The sequence below is a fragment of the Amblyomma mixtum genome, chromosome 3 (assembly GCF_055824585.1).
Source record: "Amblyomma mixtum isolate Tamu chromosome 3, ASM5582458v1, whole genome shotgun sequence".
Classification (NCBI taxonomy): Eukaryota; Metazoa; Arthropoda; class Arachnida; order Ixodida; family Ixodidae; genus Amblyomma; species Amblyomma mixtum.
Window position 1 is genome coordinate 60,833,139 of NC_143014.1, and position 24,010 is coordinate 60,857,148.

At 46.5% G+C, this 24,010-nt stretch overlaps 1 protein-coding gene and 1 long non-coding RNA gene across 2 annotated transcripts in view; one reads left to right on the plus strand and one right to left on the minus strand.

Annotated features, from left to right (window-relative positions):
* The window catches only part of LOC149350366 (protein O-mannosyl-transferase Tmtc3-like), a 359,942-nt gene extending 351,175 nt beyond the window's left edge, over positions 1-8,767 (plus strand). Inside the window, exons 21-23 of the mRNA XM_089579380.1 lie at positions 629-730; positions 1,558-1,641; positions 5,065-8,767. Of these exons, the coding sequence (XP_089435506.1) occupies positions 629-730; positions 1,558-1,641; positions 5,065-5,400 (522 nt within the window). The 3' untranslated portion in view covers positions 5,401-8,767. The remainder of the gene's footprint in view (positions 1-628; positions 731-1,557; positions 1,642-5,064) is intronic.
* A 5,288-nt stretch (positions 8,768-14,055) lies between these two features.
* Positions 14,056-22,237, minus strand: LOC149350368 (uncharacterized). The gene is made up of 3 exons (XR_016290354.1): positions 21,991-22,237; positions 15,718-15,835; positions 14,056-15,106 (listed from the first exon to the last, which is right to left on the minus strand). It is a non-coding gene; the product is annotated as an uncharacterized LOC149350368 (long non-coding RNA).
* Positions 22,238-24,010: the final 1,773 nt, after the last annotated feature.

Here is a 24,010-nt window from a genome sequence, read left to right on the forward strand (position 1 = left end):
AGAGCTAGCCGCTTGTGTTGGTATCCGGTGAACCAAAGACAATTGTCGTCTGCATATATCGACATGTGGACATGCCTGCAATTCTCTTCTACAGCATCGGGAATGCCAGCCATTACAACATTAAAGCGCACTGGGGAAAGACCGAGGTACACCTCGCGATACCGCGAAACCGCGAGGTACACCTCGCGGTATCGCCCTTTCATTGCTCATGGTACTTCCTAACCGCAATCGAATTTTACGATCAATGACAAAGGAGTGAATGAATCGCAAAAGATGGCCTGCCCACCGGGTGACTAATCGCCAAGGTGTAGCCGGTGGTAACCAGGAGAGAAACTGGGGCGCTAATTAAGCGACACCGCCCCTAAGTGCAACGAGTTAAACGGAATGAGCAGCAGCGGTTAGGAGGAGAACGTAATTCGAATGATGCTTGCACAGTAGCTAAACAGAAGAAGTTGGAGTAGTAATTAGGTGGTAGCCTGGTACCACCCAGTAGGTCGTAGCTCCGACCGACAATTGACGTCATGCTAGCGCATATATCCCCATTTTCCGTAATTACCCAAAACGACAGACTTTTTTTTTTTTTTCACTTTCCTAACCACATTGATTTTCTCGCATATTACGGTCGCAGGTGCAACCCAAGCTGCGTAGCGCCCTCTTCAACTTGGCCTTGTTGCTGTCTGAGCAGCAACGACCTATGGAAGCCATGAGGTTCTTGAAAGACCTCCTCAAGGTTAGATATCTTTTCTCCCAATGAGCTCACTCTTTTTTTTTCGTCACTGACGCCCTCACATGCTGAACTGTGCGCAAAATCTGCGGCACCGTACCTAATAGCTGACTCAATAGCTTTTTTTAAGTAAATGAATAAAAGGTGTTCGTTTGGTAACCCATAGCGTACTTTTCGCCTACAATCTTCTTCTTCAGCAGGTCAGCACGTTCGCATTTTCGCCGGGTTTTAAGTAATCAGTGATGCTATTTCCTTGCTCTAGCGCTCCTTCTTTTTGCTCATGTAACTTTTCATTTGCTTAAGTTTTTGCTACGTGTTCTTAAACACATGACATCTAATTTTCCTTTCGTGGGTTACCTTGGCTCCGCCAGCCGTAAAAAATGTTTCAGTTATACGGCAGCAGTTACCTTTTCTTTTAGCCAATCAAGACTTTGTCGGACAAGCGAGCATTTTCATCGTCTCCGCACAGGCCCTGCGCGCCGTAGAAGAAAAGTAGCCCGTCATTTCGAAATCAAATTTAACACCGCTCTGGGAGTAATGGCGCGACAGGGAAAGACAGGGACGAAAGAAAGAAAACACACACACAAGCGCCATTCGTCCCAGAGCATGTCGCACCAATTTGCCCAAACCTTTACGCTCCTCGAACTTAACACCGGCTGCCATATAGACGGAGACTAGCCGGTAAGCCGCGCACCCGAAGCACAGCAGCCGCCGGGTGCAGGGCTTTCCGGCGCCCGTGCCGGTGCTGCATATGTCCGCGCGTGCCGGTCGCTCATGCAGGCTCACTGAGGTGTTCCTTTGTTTGCCCTGTCTCCTTGCTTCCCTTGGTCCAGTACCACCCGAACCACATCAAGGGCTTAGTACTGCTCGGAGACATCAACGTCAATCACCTCAAGGATTTGGAAGCAGCCGAAGAGGTGAGTCTCGAAGATTAGCGGCTACGGCCCCTACGCGCCTAATCCCGTGCAAACAGGAGCAAAAGCAGCTAAGACGACGAGGATGGAGCACCATACAGGACGTCCAATCAAACAAAACAAATCCCCTCCAGTACTGTCACAGGCATGCACGCGAACGAGCGAGATGCAGTGCGCTAGTGGGACAGCCCTCCACTCACCCGCTTCTGGCGACGCGGAGAAGGTCTAAGGGGGGTCGTATACGACCTGAGCGCCATGGACAGCAGAGGCGCCGAGGTGCTTTTTTTTTCTACCGAGCAATGGGCATTGGGTAGAGCAAGACAGGCACGAATTGGCAAATCGGAGACGGTGAATGAGGCGACATCACTAAAAATATAGTACTCGCATGGGCGAATCACAGAAGCTTGCACAATCCAGTTCAACAATCCTTAAAGCCTAGTGAAGATTTAAGCAGCTTGCTTCTGGCTACGTCTTTCTTTCTACTTCTTTTTCTTTTCTTTTTTTTGCACAGAGTAGCGTATGCGGTTATATTGCGATTTGCGTGGCTACGAAAAGAGGTGGTAAGCGTAAGCTTTTCGTTTAACTGAATACTTGACGCATGAGAAAAAAGATCAAATTTAAGAGCTAGAATATCTTTCAGTTCACTTTCATAGTAACTGCCCATATTGCACCTTATTTAATAAATGACTGGCTATGGACGAGGGTGAATGAAATAGTTGCAGTCATCTGCAAGGAGTTCTTGTAAAAAACATTACCCCCTAGATATAAGTTAAAGGTAACCTAACCTTTCATTTATTCATGCTTTTAAAATACCAGGCATTCAACTGTATATGCAAACGATTGAAAAAGAAGTAACTTCACAGCGTCTTTGACTGTTTCACTGCAAACAACAAGCTTCGGGGGCCTTTGCAGAATTTCAAGAGGTGGCACCTTCGAATGTTACGTTGCGCTGCAAGCAAGACAGCTTGCTCCAAACTTGGTGTCTAAGCACTCTTCGTAATTTGCGACGCAACTGGCCTCGGAATCGCCTTCATTATCTTACTCGTTTTCGCTCAGCTGACATAAAGCCGATGTCAGCACTACTCTTTTATATACCCCGCCTCTAAAACATGACCAAGTTATCATGATAGACAGCTGCAGCTGATCAACGTCTTCTAAATGAGTTTTTCTGCAAGTTGCAATCTAATATGTGCTCCCGCTTAGCTAACGTCAATCGTTCATTCAAGACAGCTAGCATAGCTCATGGTTTCATGAGAACAGTGCTAGCAGATCGGATTTCTCTTCCTAAAAACCGCAGGCGACTTTCTACACAGGTGACGCGCTGTGAAAAATGCTATATCTCCTCGCTCTTTCGAAAACTGAGAGGCTAAAAAATGCCGCTTCGTTAAGAATCTGCCGCGATGAGAATGCGTGCATCTGAATTATAACCCTTGAGCCCAAGACTGTTGCGTGCAGGCTCCTTCATTTCCAGGCGAAGGTTTAAACGTGCTGTCCATGCGGGAATGTCACCGAATTTTATTTGTGAAGATTCGCCTTTAGCAGGCTTCAGCAGCGAATCTTAATTGAACCGTGCGCGCAGCTGTCTCCTGTAAAGCGTGCACTGCCTCAAAATATATCGTTCTGCAAGAAAGCCAACTTCTCAAAATGTATTGCTGCGCCGATGTCGAAGCTGCTATACATAAACAAATTACTGACATGTTGCTTTTAATATGCAGAACTCTGCTGTTGCAGTAATCATTTCTGCCGTCACAAATGCCTGTATAAGAGTTCTAACGTTTTCGCATTAATGTATTTCTTTGTTTTTTCACTGTTTACAGTGACTACATTACAATTCCTATTTTGATTTTAATGCTCGACTAATATTATTACCTATAAAGACTATTTTCACAAAAGAAATGATATATCGGTCACATGCTGGCATAGCGTGCGCGCACGCACGCACGCACGCACGTACGCACGTACGCACGTACGCACGCGCGCGCGCGCGCGCGCGTACGTGCGCACACACACACACAGGTTCTGGTCCGCGCAGTAAGCTCAATCATTCAAGAGGAAATACTGCAGAAATAAGTAGAGCCCGCTAACTTTACTCGTTTAAAAGCAAGCGAAATATCTTGGAAGAAATATCCAAGAAAATTTTCTGGTCATTAATCAACAGCCATGTTTTCTTTTTGTGGAGCATAAACATGTTGCAACAAATCAAGCGTTATTTTTTACTCCTTACAGAATAAACAACGCAGATATACGTATTAGTTATTGTTCGGTGCACATATGCGGTGCGGTGTACTGTGTTAATACCGAAGATGACGATGGTTCAAAATACATTGCATACCTGCTACTTCTTCGACGAAAAATATTTCGTATGCCACATGTACCGTCTTTGCCAAATGTAGCCAGGCTGCATGGTTTGCTACTCAGTCGTATAGTGGAACACTTATATATCACCCCTAAAACTCTAAATCTCTGCAAGGTAAAGGGAGCCGGTGTAATCACCTTTCAAGACCTTTTTATCTTCAGAGAATCAGTAAGGGCTCTACTATTCGAGTGAGAAACAAACTATGCAGTTCGTCACTTTTGGCAAAGACGGCACCTCAAAATCGCTTGACGGCAGCGCGCACAGAGTTGGGAAACGCTGTTATCGGTGCAGCAGCGCGTGGTGTTGCGTTTTGACCGCCAACTGGTGATGCACGTCTGCACACCGCAAAGCTTCACTGCAGCCCAGACTTGTGGCTGCTCAGTCGTATTTTGCGTCAAGTCTATTCTCGACTCTCAGTCCAATGAGCGACAGCCTATGTTACGCATGAGTGTAGAAATTGTTTATCGCGTTTCTTTCGTTTTGTTTCTCAGCTATAGAAAGAAGTATCGCCCGAAGCACAGACAACTTATTCTTCTGAAGATTTATTGGCTTTCCCCATACACTTGCAGAGATTTAGTTTCTAATTATCCTTTGCGTTTTCCGTTTAAAACGGTTGTCGTCCCAGGAATTTCACTACGTCTCTGCCGATTGCCGTCGTTTGTATCAAGGGGGAAAAAAAAAGAGTAGCCACCACCGCTACTCCCTTTTCAAGAAATGTTACTTTTTCTTAATCGTGCATTGTTAAGGAATAATCGAGTTTTTTAACCGATAATTTAGGAGGAATGACAGTGGAGTTTACTTCAAGTTTCATTTTTTCTTTGTCCAACATCTGGGGGGCATGTACATGTTAAACATACTAAACGCTCCTTAAGATAACTTATTTTTCACTGCGTCCGTTGCCGCGACTTTTACAGGCGTCGCATTGTTCCTTTCTCTTTTAAATTTCAGTTATCCTTCGGCTTTTACGTTTTGTCCAGTAAAGTGCGTGCCGCGCGAGTGATTCACTCGCTTCTTTCCTTGTCTTATGCCTTGCACTTTCTCTCACGCCCATCACTATTCGGCGGTGGCAGTGCTACCGTAGGATCCTGGCCCTTGACCCGGGCAACGTGCAAGGCTCGCACAACCTGTGCGTCGTGTACGTGGAACGCGGAGAGCTGAGCCGCGCCGAGCGCTGCTTCAAGCACGCCACCACGCTGGACCCCAACGCCACGTACATCCGCAAGCATCTGCAAGTTACGCAGACGCTGCTCAGGAACCGCTCGGGGGACGCGGCCGCAGCCGCAGAGCGCCGCTCCGGCGCCGCCGCTCTCACCGGCTCGCCGCCTCAGCCGCCGCCCGTCCTGCAGCCGTTCGCTGCTGCTGCAGCTGCCGCGTCGGCCGCCGCGTCTGCCGCGAACGCGCAGTGACTCTCGCCGCCGGAGGCGTTGCTCTCGGAGGAATTCGTGCCTCGCAGCAGTCCCACAGAACATGTGCCGGGCGCCACGAAAGTGATCCGTCAACTTTCGGGACCGTCAACCGGACGGCGCCATTGAAGGGTCCACCATGCGCCGCCGTCAGTGCCGCCTGGTGACGAAAGCTGCGAGCGCCAGCGCGCCCTCGCCATGTTTGCGGTGTGAGAAAGAGTGGCCGCGAACATGTTCCTGTGGCTATGTTTGTGCGCCGTTGGGGCTTCGATTATGTGTGTTTGTGTGTGTGAGCACGACAACATCCGGAAGACAAAGTGAGAGAATGAAAGAAAAAAAAAACATTTCCTGAGATACATGCGCAAGCTAGCGTCACCGCATTTTTTATTTTGCGTCGCGATTTTTGTGCACCCGGCTGCACGGTGATACTTACGATGGCACATTCCTCAGAATACTTTGGAAAGCTGCGAATGCAGCCTGTTAACAGGAGTGAAATTGAACGAGCATGCCTCTTGAAGGCACACGTTGTTGCGGCACATGACTGCGTCGACGAAGGAAGACTGTCGCTCTTCGTTTTAGAATTGAGTACCTTTGTCTCAGACAGGATGCATAAAAACAAGTTCCTAATTAGTACGCTGAACTGACTGCACAACTCGTTCATGTTCAGTTAAGATTACCAAAGACACTTTTTCGTGTTCACCAAAGCCAGCAGTCAGTGTGTCATGGAGTATTTTTCTGTGAGATGCAGCAGTGTCTCTTAACTGATTACGTTTTGCTTTTTTTGTGTGCGAATAACTGGTGATGTGACAGCAGAGACGTGGTATGGTAGCTTCACACTGGCTTTAAAACAAAATCGCCGATTAACAGGCACGATATTTTGGATCGATGCCTTTCTGAGACAAGCTCTAATCTTTTGAGGAAGGAATACAAACAAAAGCGCTTTGCTTTGTTTATTAGCACGTGTATTTCTTTTGTGTGTGTGTGTGACTGCAACCAAGAAAATAGGAATAAGTTCGTCAGGGTAGGCAAGCACGAGCGTTTAACTAGAAAACATCACGTATCTTCCCTCTCTGTATATGGGCAGAACGCGCTATGACTGATCGCGAAGAAAAGCTCACTCTTCCAGCCATTATGCGCCGTCATTTTCCTTGGTCCAAAATTTGCTGTTCAGCCTCACGAATCAGGCACAGTGCTGCTTTATTCGACATGTTTCTCGGCATGCATAGGAGAAGGCGTGTGAACGCTGTGTATCGGAAGCTGCCGATCTCTCAAAGCGATATAAGACCTTTGGCTCCAGCTTACCCGTCAGGCGTGTGGTATCTTATCGATCAGCCACTACGGATTGTGCTCGCAGACAAAGAGGGGGGATTCGCTGTGTTGGCTAGCTCAGCGCGTGCGCTTGTCTACTCTTCCGTCCTTCGTGCTATCTTCATTTTTTTTTTTACGCTGCAGTCACCAAGACATGTCGTGCCCCCACACCCAATTCGCTATCTCAGTCCAATGAAATGTCTTGTTATTTTCAGAAACACATATGCTGAACGACATGAGGACTTTTGTCACTCTTATGAATACAGCAGGTCATTTATTTGGCAGGACTACCGCTTCCTGCTTTAATTTGTCCTCGAATCTGTTCACTCATCGAGAACTGCAATAAGTGTAAGCTTTCTTAGAACTGTTGTCATTATTTTGAAGATGTAGAACGCAATCGCTATCTCCTAATCAAACATAGTCGAGACTTTCGGCTTCAGCATTGCAAACGTAGAGCATAGTTTGTTCAAAGTGCCAAATTAGATGTGTGTCAAGAACGAATGAATCTTCTTTTCTTTATTTGCCTTCTATTTGCACATGCATGCAGGGTGCTTTTGGCTCTTGCTTCAAACGTTGAAGTAATATTGGGTTCATTTAACAGTCTCAGTCGAGGCGAATGAAGTTTCTTTGGTAATAAAAAAATCACAATAAATTATTTTGAAGTGTCCAGAGGCTATCGTGCCTTCGGACTCTAACGATTTTTTTCGATAAGACAGCGTAATCTCACAAAGCATTTTCGACATTTAGATGTCTACTGTCCTTCGATAGAACCTTGCGACAGTTTCACAGTCCTCATAAACCTAGCCTTGCTCATAAGCAGTGTTTCAATTTTATTTGTGGACAAAAAGGTCAGAGCTATGTCATAACCATTTATTTTTTTGTCTAAACTTTAGGCAGTATAGCAGCTGACTACGCAAGCGAACAAAATATTCCTAGAATGTGTTGTAAATAGTCTGATCTCGAGAAAAAGAAGTGATCTAGAAGTTGCACTTAACGTGGCGTCACATCATGTACATTTGCATCTTGTATCACAAACCAATGGTTGAGTTTGCAGCCGCTAACGAGACACGGGATCTATATTTCGGCAGCTAAAAGTCAAACGTGAAGAAAACGCATAATAAAATATATACATATATATCTATAAATATAAAGATATATAATGCTGTGCACATACCGTTTGGATATGAAATCGTGAGCGCCTGTAAATAGAGCGCAATTTTAGCTTGTATATATTAGACTGGATATCCGACGGTCATATAGACGAGATGTGAAGTCGTTCTATTTTGGAGTATTGCGCGAACCACGACCGAACATCAAGCAGGTCTGTCTGTCTGTGTATACGACGCATGTGTTATGACTGGTGCTTCTCAATGTACACTACAACAAGGGGGAAAAAAAGACTATTGTTAGACCGGCGTTTAGATGGGAGACTGCGTAGTGAACGCTGGTGAGCGGGGAAGTGTACATAGACATACCGAGAAAGAAAAAAGAATTTTTCTATTAACTCAAGTGAGAGCCAGAAAACTGTTTTAGGGACCACGGTGCACTTAGCTAGAGCAAAATGTCGCTTCGATAAGCATTGAGATCTGCGCGCTCCGGGATAAATTTGTTGCGTCCTGCTTTTCGCCACTTTTTTTTTCCCCTTCACTTTCCAGCAGCAACCCCAGACCTGTGTTGCGTGGCGTGGACCATCTCCTGTCGGCGCCTTTATTCTTGTCTACGCGCTTGCATGCTTGGGGTTCGCGACTGATCACTTGCCGGCCACTGTGCTCGTGCTACTACCGCCTCTTTGCCCTCCCGTCGTTCCAGGCTGTTTTGTGGTGCACGTAATTGCCTTATCGCCACCCTGACCCGCAACACTGTCCTCACCCGAGTTTGGAAAGGTTGTGTTCACTGTTCTCGTGCGTTAAAAAGTTTGCGTGAACGTCGCCGCCGGTCTGCGGCTATTCTTGTTTTAATCGATGGCTGTCGGATGCGTAAGGAAAGATTTGCAGTGTTGTTGTCGCTCGTGTTTTGGCGAAAAAAAAAAAAAGATACTTCGGAATAAAGGCACATATAATGCTTTCGCTCCATTCTTCCCTGGCGCTGTTTTCTCACAAAGCTTCCTTTGCGCGCTTGATTTTTGTTCCCCCATGCAGCGATGCCGCCGCATTCTCGTTTTCATTTCTCTGCAGACCTCCTCTTATATTTATCAAACGCACACCAGCGCTCTTACCCTGCAGCCTAATCGGTCCCTATCTCAGCGGAGCGCAGTTACAACATTGTTCCGCCATTTAAAAGCTACAAGGCAACAAAACAATTTTTGGTTCCACATTGCTTTTGCAGGGACTGAAGCCTTCATTGCAAAATAATTTTTCGGACAGACGAGAAGGATAACTTCAATTTTAACGAAATGCGAGTACATTGGTCCGTTACTAAGTGTTTTAAATTTAGGTAAGTAATTTTGCACTTCAGAGATGGGTACAATCTCTATTCAATACTCACCTGCATTTTTGTCTAATTCCTTCAGTAACCACATGTTTCCAGATAGTCACAATCAAATTTCTCGCTCAACTCACCCTTCTCCCGCGATTACACTGCTCCTCTTCGATATGACGTACACAGGCTTTAGCAACAATTATTCCGTTTATCCATGTTTCCTCCTGCCAGGGGTAAGTAACCTCCAACTCCGACGCGTTGGTATGCTGAACAGAAAACTGGTCGAGCTAGTAGACCTTCCCCTTCGTAACAGCGTGAAACACGTGGACAGAGGAAAGAAATCGGATGTCGATTAGGGGCCACCTAAAGCGGAAGATCAGCGTTAACTGGTCTACATTGTGCTTTTGAAATTGTTACATTTACTTTGAATCCCTCTACCACTCATGAGCGTGTGATGATAATGTTCCCGTTTTGGCAGGGTTGCAAAGAATGTTTTGTGAGAAATGTGTTGGCACAGACATGAGCATCCTGTTGGGCAGCGCGTTTGCGGGCAGCGTTCCGATTGATTTCGTCCTCTGTTCTACCCGACGCACGTTTGTGGCCCTGGCCTCCCGCATACGTGCAGCGATCAGTGCACGACGCTCCGCCGCGGCTGCATCTATGGCCCTCTCGCAATGCGTCTGATGCGCCACGTCGCCGCTAGCAGCTTTATCATAACTGTTGCGGCTGCAACCACACAAGCACGCTAGATGCTGCGCCACGTGGACATTTCAGGTGTAGTATCTTTAGCGGCGTTTCAAGGCGTTCGGCGCCATCTTGTTGCGACAGCGCGCCCTGGACGCTGATGTCGACGTCGAATACTACGCGGAGGCCGGAACGGAAACCTTCTTTTAACAGATAGTACTGTAAAGCATTAATGCTGGAAGCACAGACGCCGAACATCTAATCACCGCACATCTAATCCCTTGGCATCACATCGACTTCCGATACATCGAGTGCACCTAACCGCAGTACGAGGCGGACAGAGCGAACGACGGCGAATTAGCTAGGAAAATTTGTGTTAACTTGGGCGCAAGTGCAAACTTTAAAAAAATTGTTCATTCAGATCACTGTTTGGCACCCTCTTGTGTGAGCACGAATATTTTTAATTGTTATTTTTAAATTAGCTAGGCGCCTGGTTGTAATTAGAAATTTAATCGTAGCTGACCGTTAGTAATAGCCATATCAGTTTTTAGAATTTACAACGTGCGACACATTACCCGCCATACCGCCTGCTCTCCGCCACGTGACGCGCTGCCATTCAGCAGCGTCCAACCCGTAGATATGCACCCATACAAAAAAGCTGAACGACGAAACGCATGCAGCCGCAGACAGCTCCAAATGACCCGCTCTCCTACCACGTCGACGCCAGCTTCAAAGCTGAAAAATGGTAACGGTAAGTATGGATCCGTGTGGCAACGCACTCATTAATCGCCACCACGACGTTTTCTCCGTGGAGACAGCAGAAATGCTGGTCATTGCATACTTCATCGCCAACCACGAACACCATCCTCAGGAGATCATAATCAGCACGCACAGGCTGCTTTGCGGGCCTTCACTCTGAACCTTCAAACTCCCCTTTAACATACTGTCCACGCTAGAGCGGCATGTGGACAAGTGGACAACGACACCCAGCCATATCGGTTTACCTTGAACGAACCTCGGGCCATTCATCTTCCACGAAGCCTTGATCCCCTGGTGTTCACATATTTACCAGCCTTGGCCAGAACTGTTCTTGCTAGTGGTGGACACGGCTGTAGACCATAAAGAGTGAAGGGCATGCTGCTCAAAGCACTCCGCGTAGCCAGACAAGAGCTCCTCACATCACCTGACTCTATCCCTCGAAATCACGCAGCGCTGCTTCGATAAGAACAAACACACTCATTACCCAATGACTTCGTTTTACGCAAAACACAAGACCCAGTGCGCCCCAGTTTCAAGTGTGCGGCTCCATGCCCGTGCTTGCCCAAGAGCCAACATCCCGCAACGTCGCCACATCATATATCCACGTGGGAGCTATGGGTTGCCCATCTGGGCAAAACGACCTCTCTCTGAGCACTCTCCCGCAACACCTGCTCACTGTCTGGGGCAAGGACCAACCTCTATGCCCTCAATAACACGGACCCGGACATAGCTCGTTTATAATAAATGTTTTCTCTCTCTGTCCCTCCTGGGATAAAGCAGCAAGCAGCAACAGCGGTTAGCATGGCCGCTAGTGCAGTACCCACCTGGATGGGGCAGGGAAGGCCACGCGACGTGCGCGCCCCCGACTTACGTGCGCTGAAGGGTTAGGCTGCGTGCACTGCCACCATGCACATTAGCTGAAAAGGCGAAATGTGCACACGCTGCACATGCTCCAGGTCCGAGTAAATGCTATAACAGGTAAATGCTATAACACTGTTTCAGACGATACTCCAAAAAAGTTGGGTCAAAATTTAGAATCCAAGTTAAAATGTGGAAACCTAGCAATTTTTCTCCTGTTAAACACTTCTATTTTGAACCAAAATGGCGGCATCCAGTTTTATCTTTCGGGCCACGACAGGGCATTTCAATACCTGACGACATGCGGGAAAAAATTTTCGGCAAGGAACCCAGACAACACCGGAAGTTCCGAGGACTTCCTCAAATGTTCAAAACGTCCTCATCCCGAACAGAACGTTCTGAGTACTTTTTGAGTAAATCATGGCCAAATATCCTCGTGAGGATGACCTCAACTTATACTTTGCTGGAAGACTTGAGGATGAAAGTTCCTCAAATGTCCCATAAACTTCCTATTGCAGGACAATGTTGTGGCATTAGATTGAGATAAAACCAGCTTTATCTCTCGAACTCGGCTTTCATAACCTAAAAACTGCAGGTTTGATTGGTTGGTTGGTTGGTTGGTTGGTTGGTTTATGGGGTTTAACGTCCCAAAGCGACTAAGGCTATAAGAGACGCCGTAGTGGAGGGCTCCGGAGATTTCGACCACCTGGGGTTCTTTAACGTGCACTGACATCGCACAGTACACGGGCCTCGAATTTCTCCTCCAAAGAAATTCGGCCGCCGCAGCCGGGATCGAACCCACGTCTTTCGGGCCAGCAGCCGAGCACCATAGCCACTGAGCCACCGCGGCGGCTGCAGGTTTGATTAAAGATATTTGTGCACAATAGGGATGTAATGAAGGAAACTATTGTGACTAAAAATATGCCTCGAGGAGATATCTTCAGATGTTTTTGCTTTTCAACCTTATGAACTGCATGTCCCTGATGGGGTTGGACTTGAGATTTTTGGGCCACTCGACTGATTTGCTTTTCCATTCAGGCGGCAGAATTCGGCTCTAGAGATAGTTTTAGTCGTTGCGGTATGAAACGATTGCATGAAGGTGAAACAAATGCGGTGAACGAACCAGCCAATTGTTGAACATGGCGAAACTTTTACAACATTTGTCAGAATTAGGCACGTCTTCTTTCGCGCGGAATGACTGGGAATCTGCTGGTCCCAGCAGTGCTGGTTCAAACAGTGTTGGGTTATTAGCACATTCCTAAGAGCTGCTGAGAACAATACCTGTTAGAACCAGCAACTGCAGGAACCTAAGGTGTCAGTCACCTTGCAGGACCCCGCAGATATTGCCTATAACACATATATGTACATACAGCTTAAAACCCAAACACCGTCAAGAGCAACAACGAATTGCAGTATACATATATAACTTACATGTAGATCTACCACTCAAGCTTATATATATTAGGTGTCCCAGATAAATGTAACCAAGCTTTTAAAAAACACGGGGTGTCCTAGCCGTCTGAAACCAAATGAGGGTTGTTTAGAGTCGCGTGACCTAGTCTGCAGTATTTTTTCGTTCTTCAAGGTTGACTAATTAGTTAAGCTTAATTAACTAACTTTTTAATTATTGACTTGAAGAACAAAGTGTCAATAGAAAAGTTGTAGATCGCTTTGAGAAACAGCTTACTGAGACATTAGCAGCAAAGTAATATTTACGTAAAGTAGTTTTTTTGCCGGCCTTTAAACATAACCCGCACAACAAGAAAAGGTTTCCACATGATAACTGTGCCACTTCAACGTCCCAAGACGGGCCATAAAGAATAAAATCAATTTTTTCTGAACTCCTCTCCTCGATGAGACTTTGGGTGCACACTGGGGCAGAGAAGTGAGCAAGCATCTGGTCACGTGACAACTTTCATTTAAGGCCAATAAATGAAGCTATGTAAATCGTAACTTGACGGAAACAGCACTACTAGCGGTTTTTCGAGGTGATCTAAAACTTTTGCACTGACACTTTCTTCCTGAAGTTAATAATTAAAAAGTTAGCTAGTTAAACTTAACTAATTACTTACCTTTGAAGAGCGAAAAAAATACTCAAGACTAGGCCACGCAACTATGAACAACCCTGAGTTGGTTTCACTGGACTAAGACACTTCGCCTTTTTTAAAAGTTTAGTTACATTTAGCTGGGACACCCGCTATATGCCCTCCGTTGAGGGTCTAATAGCGGTGCCATGGAGTGGTTAATGAGCAAAGTTTTCTCATCAAACTTTGGAACTCTTGAAGCAGTTTATAGAGGGCAGAATCAAAAGAGATGTACGAAAAGTGCGGTTAGCTAAAGAGCTTCATTACTATCCAAACATTGAAAAAAATTATCCAACTGAACATCGAAAAGTTATCAGCTAAAACCAGTTGATCCTGTTGAGCTGGAACCATCAAGCTTCTTGATCAAGCTTCTTATGCCCAGCTGGACAAATTATACTACGTTAGCTCCAGCTCAATTAATGGAGGCCTTCTAAGTTTCCGTCAGCCGTACCCGCTTCGACTAGAAAAGCTGCGAATGAGTAGCCTGTCAAAACTCTGCCCCAGCTTGCATTTTCATCAGCAAGATAATGACCATGAAACAACTTCCTGATCTTTTCTTCACGAGAAATAGTTTATTGCTGTATAATAACATGCAACATGTGAAAGAAGCAGTCGAAAGAAAGCACAGAGAGGCAACCAAATGCCACGAGGCAAAGCATGTTGCAATCTTATCACACAAACAGTGCCACACAAGATGTGTTACCATGCTGTATACGCTGAGCTTGTCGATTACTGCTGGCTTGAGACAAACATCAACACAAACAGAAAAGCAGTGGTGAAAACAAGTCCAGTCAGCACTCTGGTGCTATGAGAAATTTTCGTGCGCTCCTGTGTGTTGTGTACAAAATTTGTATTGTGTACAAGCAGAACACATGAGCAGGCACCCCACCAAGGATCGATATTTCTTTACAATTACTGTAACGTTTTGAAGCACACACTCGGCAAGATGGCAGACAGTAGGCGAAAAGCACTTGGGACACTTCCTGCCCCATCAAAAACTGCAGCACCAGAGAAAACCGATCTCCATTGCCCTGCATACCACCAATAAATTTAAAGCCAAAAATATGGTCTTGCTTAAAGAAGAGCATCAAAATGATGGACTCCACTAGCTTCCTAGCAGTATGCTATCAAATTTGAAGCCGAGCAACTGCACACTGATTACTTGTGGCATAACTGCACGTGAAAACCACAGCAGTGAGTGCAATTCCCACACGCAGCTGATCATACACGTCCTGTCTGTCAGGTGGAATTCAAGTGGTGCCGTGTCCTCCTCCTCGTTGTAGGTGCCGGTGCTCCTGCTATTATCACCACTTGCCAGTGGTGTCATGGTCCTGCAGCTGAGTGTGGATGAATATGTTCTGTTGCACAATGCAAGCTGCGCTGATCTTCAAAGAGAACTCTTGACCATGCCGTACTATGACCATGACACCTTTGAAGGCACCTCATGTAATCGTTCAGGATCCCGGTTTGGCCACCTGGCTAGGTAACCAGTCCGGCCGAGAGGTGAGCAAAGATGAATCGGGCATCACGGCTCCCAAGCACATGAGACCCCATGGTGAGAGTGGTCCACCACGTCTGCATAAGATGCACACCATCACCTGCACATAAATAAATGCTGTGCACTGAATTCTCAAAACAAGCCAGACATTTGGTTTGCAAATATCTGAAATTGTTGAAGCTGCAAATTCAACTACAGTCTAGTTTTACGCATGAATTCAAACTATGCTCACTGCAAAACCGATTATTAGTATCAAAACGAACTGTTTCCATATAGCTACAGGTACTTGATGGCAGATTACCAAACTGATGGGGTACAACAAATAATTATTAAGTCTTTTTATACTCAAGCAAAGAAAATCACTACAAAATACACTGCAGGGAAGGGCACAAACTTTATTATTGATTACTAGCTTCAGTTCTTTAGTATATGAATGCTTTCACATTTTCCGCGATCGAAATGAGGCTACCAGGATACTGTGGTCAGTAAGGGAAGGCCAAATCCACAGAACACCGCATGTCACCCACACCAATCTCCACTAACATCTGAAAAGTAGACATGATTAATTTACATTACTTTCATATGCCGTTCTCCTTCCTTGCTTTATACACTATATATAAATGCAATCAGATATCACTAGCCGTATACAATCTTACTCCAGGCAAACGTTCTCCCATCATGCCTGCCACAACACATTAAGCACGTGCTCACCAGTTTGGCGATTTCTATGCGGGCAGTACAGGAAAATGGAGACTGCGCACAAATGGGCCATGGATGGATTACACAGACTTCTTGTGTGCCGGAAACTTCACCGGCAGGAACAGCACACCTGTAAATAAAATGTGCAAGACTGATATATAGTTTTTTCCCTTTGCCCTTACAAAAATACCGTTTTTTCTTTCACCCTCCTGCAGTCATTTCCACATGACTTCTGTTTAAATGAGGATGTAACACTTGTGAAAATTTCAGCGTGAATAGCAAAACCACCTTTGTGTGCTCCACTAATAATGCTTAAGCCCGGCTATAGTATTCTTTTAAGATTAATGCAGTTATTTTGCACCCTTAAGCAAACGACTACTTCCATTTGATTTCACCTCTGCTGCCTTTAACATTCATCAACACCAAAAACAAAGAAATCGACCAATGTACTAGCATGCTAGGCTTTGTTTCCTAAATTTCGTACTGTGTGCAAAAACAAACAGTATGATGCAAAAAGCCATGCAAAATGCTGAATACAGATTTCGGATTCGCAGCATGCATCCTGCACATACTCCTGTGCTTGTGCTTTACAGCCTGCATGCAAAAGGAATAAGAATGACGCCCCACACACACCCACACACACACACACACACACACACACACACACACACACACGCACACACACACATACACACACACACACACACACACACACACACACAACACACACACGGATGTCCCATCAAGAAGCCCGAAACATTCCTGCAGTTTGCAGCTCGGTTGCGCGAACACACGTCATGTCGTCCACTCATCACGCGCGGTAGGGTCCCTAGAAAGACTTGCTAGTCTGGCGTCCGCCGGCTGCGGCGGGGGCTGCTGCTGGATGATCGCCGCGGTGGCGCTGCGAGCAACCGGTGTGCCGTGCCGGCCACGGCGTCTGCAGTAGACGCGCGCGTTTCGCCCCGCGAAACGAGCGCGTTATCAGATACTTTGCGCATACGATTAACACTCTTTTTTTTCTTTAAGTTTAGATTAGTAGTGGTATTTCAATGCACACTTCAGTTAACGATGCAGCGACGCAACCGTTTTTTTTTTGCGAACTAATTTCGTGCGCATACTCCTGAGTCGAAGGCGAAACAAACCTGCTCACTTTTATACCAGAAGAATGCTACCGAGCCGTATCGTCATACCGTCTTCTGAGGAACTTAATAAATAAAAACGCCTTGCATCAAGACATTACCCTAGGATTCTAAACCGCACGACTGTGTGTTTGCAACAGAGCGCTGTTGCCAGCGCGGTCTGATCTCAACTTGTACGGAGTTAGAACACAGACTGAACACTAGAAACTTCTAGATGCAGCCACAATTAAAGCATGCAAGATGAAAACCCGAGCCCTGTAAATCGCAACGTGCTGCGGCATGCATTCCTTAGTGCATAAGCAACCGATCGAGTTACCTAATTAAGTAATGAACACAAGCATGCATTCTAAGAAGTTTCTTTGAATTCCGTGCTTGGTAAAATAGCATTATTAGCGCATGCAATGTAGATCAGACGTACTTTCAGGGAAAATATACCTAAGAATCACTCACGTATGACACCAAATAAAAACCTTTGTTAAACACATTTATTTCCGTCAATTTTGCAGTCAGTGTCACGCTGATCACGTTTTTGTTTGCACTGCCTACTGGCATCATCTCATCTTTAAAAGCTTCAGCTGCTCCTTCTTGGTAGCCCTTTGAACATTGATTGACTTCGTGAAGCGCAGGTGAACCAGAATGCAGAATTTGATTATGTCATTAGCCATTTCACATCCATGTTTCACGCTGGCTAGAGGCAGAAAACGTACAAAAGGCAAAACACATGTCTAGAACGACCCAGCTGTGTGTTCCGCAGCTCCCAAAGCCGCTGCGATGAGGAAGGCAAAAAATGACGATGAATGAGTTTGACTGTCCATGGTTACATTCAGGCCATTTTTAACCAAATGTAATCACTAGATATCGTGTGTTCAACCGGAAACACACCAAGAACGTGTTTAGACAAGCGTTTCGCCCTCTGTACATATGTTAAAAAATCAGCGAAGTCAACAATTAATGCTCTTATCGTGCAACTTATTAAGGCTAAAATAAGCGCGGTGAAGCTGTCTTCAAATACGGTGATAAATTTTCAAGGGGCCAGAGGGATACAGCAAGGCACCTTTATGAAAGTTTGCAGTGAAAGCTGCAGCTTGATCATTTGCTGTAGACGCTGCTTTTTCAGTCGTCAAGGCTGACACAGTCTACACACTGGCTTTTTTCAGTGCTTTTCTAGCTATATATGTAGCCCGAGATATAATAAATTAACCTCTCGTGGCTTTTTCCTGTCACACAGGAGCTGAAGTGCGTCAGATGTATACGTAGAGCACAAGAGACCAATGCAGTTTCTGCATCCTTGATCGCTACTTTATTAGGGTGTCGAGAATAGCCAACATATTCTAGCTGTATGGCTGCTCCTTAGGCACCAAAACTAATGAAGTGGCCACTTCTGGTGCAGTTTCCCGATGGTGTTCGGTTCGGAAGATTGCAAAATCCGAGTGCATTAACAGCAACCGAACACAGTGCGGCATTCCTCATTATAGCTCCTGACGACTACCGAACCATGCTAAATAGGCTTTAAAGCCCGTCTTGGCTCAAGTTTGCCACCAAACACCAGTACTGCAAAAAAAAAAAAAACAGCATTCCGAGCTCGCCACCAAGAAGCAGCGCGCAATACATCTATAGCCACGGCAGGCACAGAGCACGGCGGCCGCTGCAGGCACAGCGTTCCGAATGCGTGCAGCGCCCCCTGCGCATTCATCCGAGGCGCAGCCAACTGGTTCCGTGGGGAGCGCCGCGCGGACGGCAGACTAGCAAGTATTTCTAGGGACCCTACGCGCGGAGAGCCCATCCGCTCAGCGACGTTCACTCCTGGCGATTGCATATTGAAGCTCTACATTTCAGCACTGCTCCTCACCGCAACGCATCTTTGTATAGCCACCACACCATATGTCTCGTCAGGTGATTTCACAGACGAGCTGTCTAGTCAGACAACTCGAAAGCATCGTGGTGATCTCGAAAGTCGCTCCTTTCCCAGTTCTAGGGTTTAACAAACGCCGAATAAATCCAACAAGCAGCAAATAGCATCACCGGCACCGCCATTTCCGCGCTACACTAACCGCATGGACCGATGAGTTCTCATTGCGAGCGAAGGTTCTGAAACGGGAGAGCAGCTAGCGCCCCTATGCGGCTGTACTTCCTTCACTTACGCTCACTGATCTCCAATAGGGGAGCTGGATGCCGCATCGGGCGCCCGAAAGCATAGAGTTTTGTAAGAAACTCTATGCCCGAAAGTGAAGCCACCGGAAGTAAGCGACCTTGTCCCGGAAGTCAGCCTTTGGCAGTGCATGAAATCGGAGCTCAGCACGGTTTTTCAGTTCCAGTTTTGTTTTCCCACTTAGCATTTCGTCTTTTCGCCGTTCTCGTCTTTTTCCATGACAATGCCTACCTTTTGCGGCGCCAACTGAGCGAGGAGACCAACGAAGTCTTCGGGAAGGACGTTTCAAAAATAAGGGCCCATTGCATTTCAATGGGGCGACAATAGCAGACGACAGGACGCCGCTACGCACAGCAAGTATGGAGCCTCGTCTACTCGGCTCGGTGTCGTCTCGTTTGCCTAGCTTCGCCAACTGTGCTCTTTACTGCGATGCTTGTTCCCACGCTCAAGCCCAAGTTATGCTATCAATGGGGGATAAATATAAGAAAGAATAGGTTGAAACATTCACCAGGCAGCTTACTTTGCAGCGACCATTTTACCGAATTAAGTTTAGACCGAACCGGAGCGAGGGCTAGGCTACTATCTTGTGATGTGTCGACGGTGTTCGGTTGGTTCACATTAGCGCCTCCAAAAGGTATGGTACTGCTTTTTCGACGGAGCGTGTCATGTACTGTTTCGTGTTGTAGCAAGTTAAGCCTGAATGGTCTTTAATTCGTGGTGCTTGGTGCAGTTGACTTCTAACAGCGCTTCTCACGCGCACTGCACCATTCGCCTTTCTTGTCAGTCGTTCCTCTCGCGCTGTGCCTCTTCTTTACTGCACGAAAATTCGGTTTTAAGGTGACCTAGCCTCATAGTCATTCCACTACTTCTCCTTTACGCTCGGAATACACGAACCAGGCAAGAACATAGTGTTTAATGCACGTACCCCCTTGCCAAGGCAGGGTGAGACCTGCATGCCTGTTTTCTTCGCTTTCGCAGAAATTACAGGGTTCTGCACACAATGCTCACATTTCTCGCGTTCAGCTTGCTTCTTCCTTTCATATAACAGCAGACATCACACGAAAACAACGCAAAAAACTGAGAACGAAAGGGCGAAAGACACGACTTTTTGCATTGAAATACACAGCAGACACCCGACTTCCGGGACAAGCGGTCCAACTTCCGGTGGCTTCACTCGCGCTCGTCTCGGAAAGCGGGAATGCGGCATCCAGCTACCTAGTGGAGATCAGTGCTTACGCTCTCAAGGGCTGCTAAGTTCAGATGTGCCCTTATGACGCCGGCTCATTGGTTCGATTTGGTCTACTGAGGTTTATTGTCACAAAGCAACTCAGGCTAGGAGAGACACCGTATGAAGGGCTCTGGAAATTTAAAGCACCTGAGGTTCTTTACTGTGCGATGTCAGTGCACGCTACGCGGGCCTCTAGAATTTCACTTTCATCGAAATTCGGACGCCGCGGCCAGGATCGAAGCCGTGTCTTTCGGGTCATTGAATTGTGTAATCAAAACCAGACTTTTATAAGCTTAGTTATCGCTTTAAATAATATCCTGTTAAACTGTGGCGACCTACCGCCGTATAAATCAGCGTTTCAATAAATCATTTGCATGATTCAGGTACCTTGCAGCGGCCGAAATTATAGCGGCGAATTGCAGCCATTTTTGGCAATTGCGGCACATGGCACAGTATAGTGGAAATTTATCATGAAGACTTCAAAACTTTCTGTCCCTGGCCGCTGGCTCATTTTCGCTGAAAAAGAGCACAGATCTCTGGTGTTGCGGTAACTATTGTCTAGTAGTATGTTTGTCAGCAGTACTTATCCGGTTCCGCTGCGCATGGTGCAAACCCATAACAGTCTGCCCTGAAACAAATGAACCGAAAGCCGGCTTCTAGTTGTTTGCATAGACAAGCGCCACGACGCGAAGGGCGCAGAGGTCAGCATTAGTAGCTGCACCGGCTGCGCTGCATTAGTAGCTGCGCAGGTCAGCATTAGTACCTCCTCGACATTCAAGCCAAAATGAAGGACAAGTGTTGCCCTCCAAGAAGAAATCTAAGATGCCGTAGGGTTCAAATGCGCTCTCAAGCAAATAGCGCCGCAAGCCATTTTGCTTTTACAATGAAGGCAATAATTTCTCAATGAGAAGTGAAAACACATTCCGTCGTCACTTTGACAAATGCTTCAATCATCACACAATCCTATCGCGTGTTGCGGAAATAAACGCACCCCGTAAAATGCTTCTTTCAGCTAAACAGGCGCATTGTTCGAGCTCAAATTTCGCACAGAAATGGCATTTGGTCGGCAGAATTGTTTAATACCACGTTTGCTTGGGGTACTTACCTGATTCGAACAGAATAAGTCGGATATTCACATCGTCTGCGGCGACGACCAAGGAAATTAAGCCGCTCTGTCAACGATCGCACCGGTGGCGCCATCTCGTGAAAAATTCAAAAAAATTCGTTAAAGATTCAGCAAAGAGGGGTATTTCGGGAGATATGCAGACGATCTTTCAACTGGCTTCTTAATGGTCACAAAAAACTTAACTTGCTCAAAACATAGTTTTGCCAAGCTAAGTTTTCTGTGACCATTAAAAAACCAGTTGAGAGAGCGTCTTCAAACCCCCCGAAACCCCCTCCTTTGCTGATTCTTCACGACCAGCAAACGAGATGGCGGCACCGGTGCGAGACGATGTGAATATCACACTTATGTTCGAATCAGGTAAGTACCCCAAGCAAACTTGGTATTAAACAATTCTGCCGAGCAAATGCCATTTCTATGCGAAATTTGAGCTCGAACAATGCGCCCGTTTAGCTGAAAGAAGCATTTTACGGGGCGCGTTTATTTCCGCAACACGCCATATTTGCTGTTGGCTCTGGCTGCTACCATATACGACGCATTTATGACAGACGTCAATCTACTTCAAAGTCATACACGAAAATCTCCTCGAAACAGTTCCTGACACTAGTCTGTAATGTCACCACCAAAATACGATGATACAACTCACAACTTCAGCGTCCGCCGAGCACTCCAGGAACAAAGACTTCACGAGCGGCCTGGGCCACTCTGAAACAACGCAGAAAGGCTAAAATCGGCGTTACAAGAAAAATTTCAACAACTCTTAATGGCTTAACATGTTAGACGATTGTTTCAGGTCACGGCAATAGACGATTTCATTTTTCACAACCGATTACCCACGATTGGGGCCGTCAAACATTACTTAGGGATCATTCATTGTCACAAAAGGCTGAATTAATTCGACGCGCACACGTATTTATAGACGTCAAGCACGTGACACAAACAGCCAATCCACAAGTACACAAAAACACAAACAAGCAAATAGCCAAGCAATAAAATCGAAACTGAAACAAACCATTGGATACAACAGCGTGTGCGGAACACGGACGGTCGACTCCCACCTCCAAAGGTTTATTTATCGTGGTAGCGACGAAAGGAGCAGGCTGAGAAATTATCTGTTACTAAACTTTTTAGTAGGTCTAACTTCCGCTCGCACAGTCTGCCTGGAGGCAAAGGCCGTGCAGTCGTGGCAGCAATAACAGTAACGCTGTTGAATTAAAATGCTCACACTCTTTACATGCTGCGGATTATTGAATTACGTCTTTAATTGGGCGGACGGTTACTCAATATTTCTGCAATTCTTCCGGTTCAATTTACTGTGCACAAGCACTTCATCATTGGAAGTTTAATTGTTTTTTGAAGAAAAACTATGCTTGGTTCATTGGCAAGGTCGTGTATGACTTTCTTACAAAAAAAAAAAAGAAACTTATGAGAGTAACTTCCCAGAATTTGATCTTCCGGGTAACAGAAAATACACACTGATGTTGTGCAACGGCTCTGAGATTCAATGGTTCGAAAAAATACGCCGACAACATTAAATGTCCATCAGGTATTAAAAAAAAAGCGGCCACGCTGATAAGGCCGTAAATATATTAATATATATTATTAATATATTAAAGATTACTGTACGCAGTGCAGAAGATGGCCATCTGAGAGTCTCTTGAGCAAAGAGAATGATGAAGGCCTGGTTCTTGCGCACGTTTACTCGAGCCGCCTTCGGCGCAAGCCACCGAACGAACATGCCACGCCTGCTGAGACATGCCTCTGAACGGCAAGGCTTGTGTCTCAGCTGTCTCAGAGGCTACCTCCCAACCTAGGACAACGGGGTTGACGGCGTTCGGAGAGGGCGGCGCCGCCACTTCACAAAACAACGGAGTTCCCAGGGTAACCTGCTGCGTGGAAGCCGAGGACTGTGCCTACAGAGGGAATGTCGCTGCTCTACTGGAGACTGCTACCACGAGCCTTTTTTCAAGAGCGCAACACAGGACTCAGCGGCATCAATCTTGGTCACCCTGTAGGTATTTCTTCGCGGCTGATGTCCGTTTATTACATGCCCAGACGCCCTCCAGGAAACGTACCCCCTCCATGTAGAGGTAACCAGCGTTCGTCTTTTCACCAGTGCTGCGAAGAACACTGCAGCACTTCACACTCCGAAGCGCCGCCATGGTCCTCCCGAGAGCCGGCCCGTTGCAATAATCGAACAGATGGAACTGCCTGGAGATACAGATGTGCGCGCTGGTCCGCATGAACAGCTTCTCGAAGCTGGAAAAAGCGCGGGGCACCACATCATCGTTGTCCACACCCGACGCTGAACAGTACTGGTTGCACGCGCCGGTCTGCACCGTCAATGCTGTGAGGGTGACCACATAGTGCTCCTGGTTCGCGACCACCACGCTGCCAATCTACTCCACGGAACTGCGACGAACAGCGTTCTGGAGGCACCTGGTCCGCTTGCGTCACACTGCTCCGACATCAGAGACTCGAAACAACTCGCGGTCAAGCCGGAACATCTCGCCCCGTATGCTCGTTGTGTGGTCTCTTCACCGACAACCCCTTTTTTGTGTGCACCAACAGCCTATCCGCCATCAGACCTCCACGCCACATAAGGCGCAGGAGCACTCCGCCAACCTGCCCCAAGATCTTGCTGGGGATGCTTGTGGAGTCTTCCG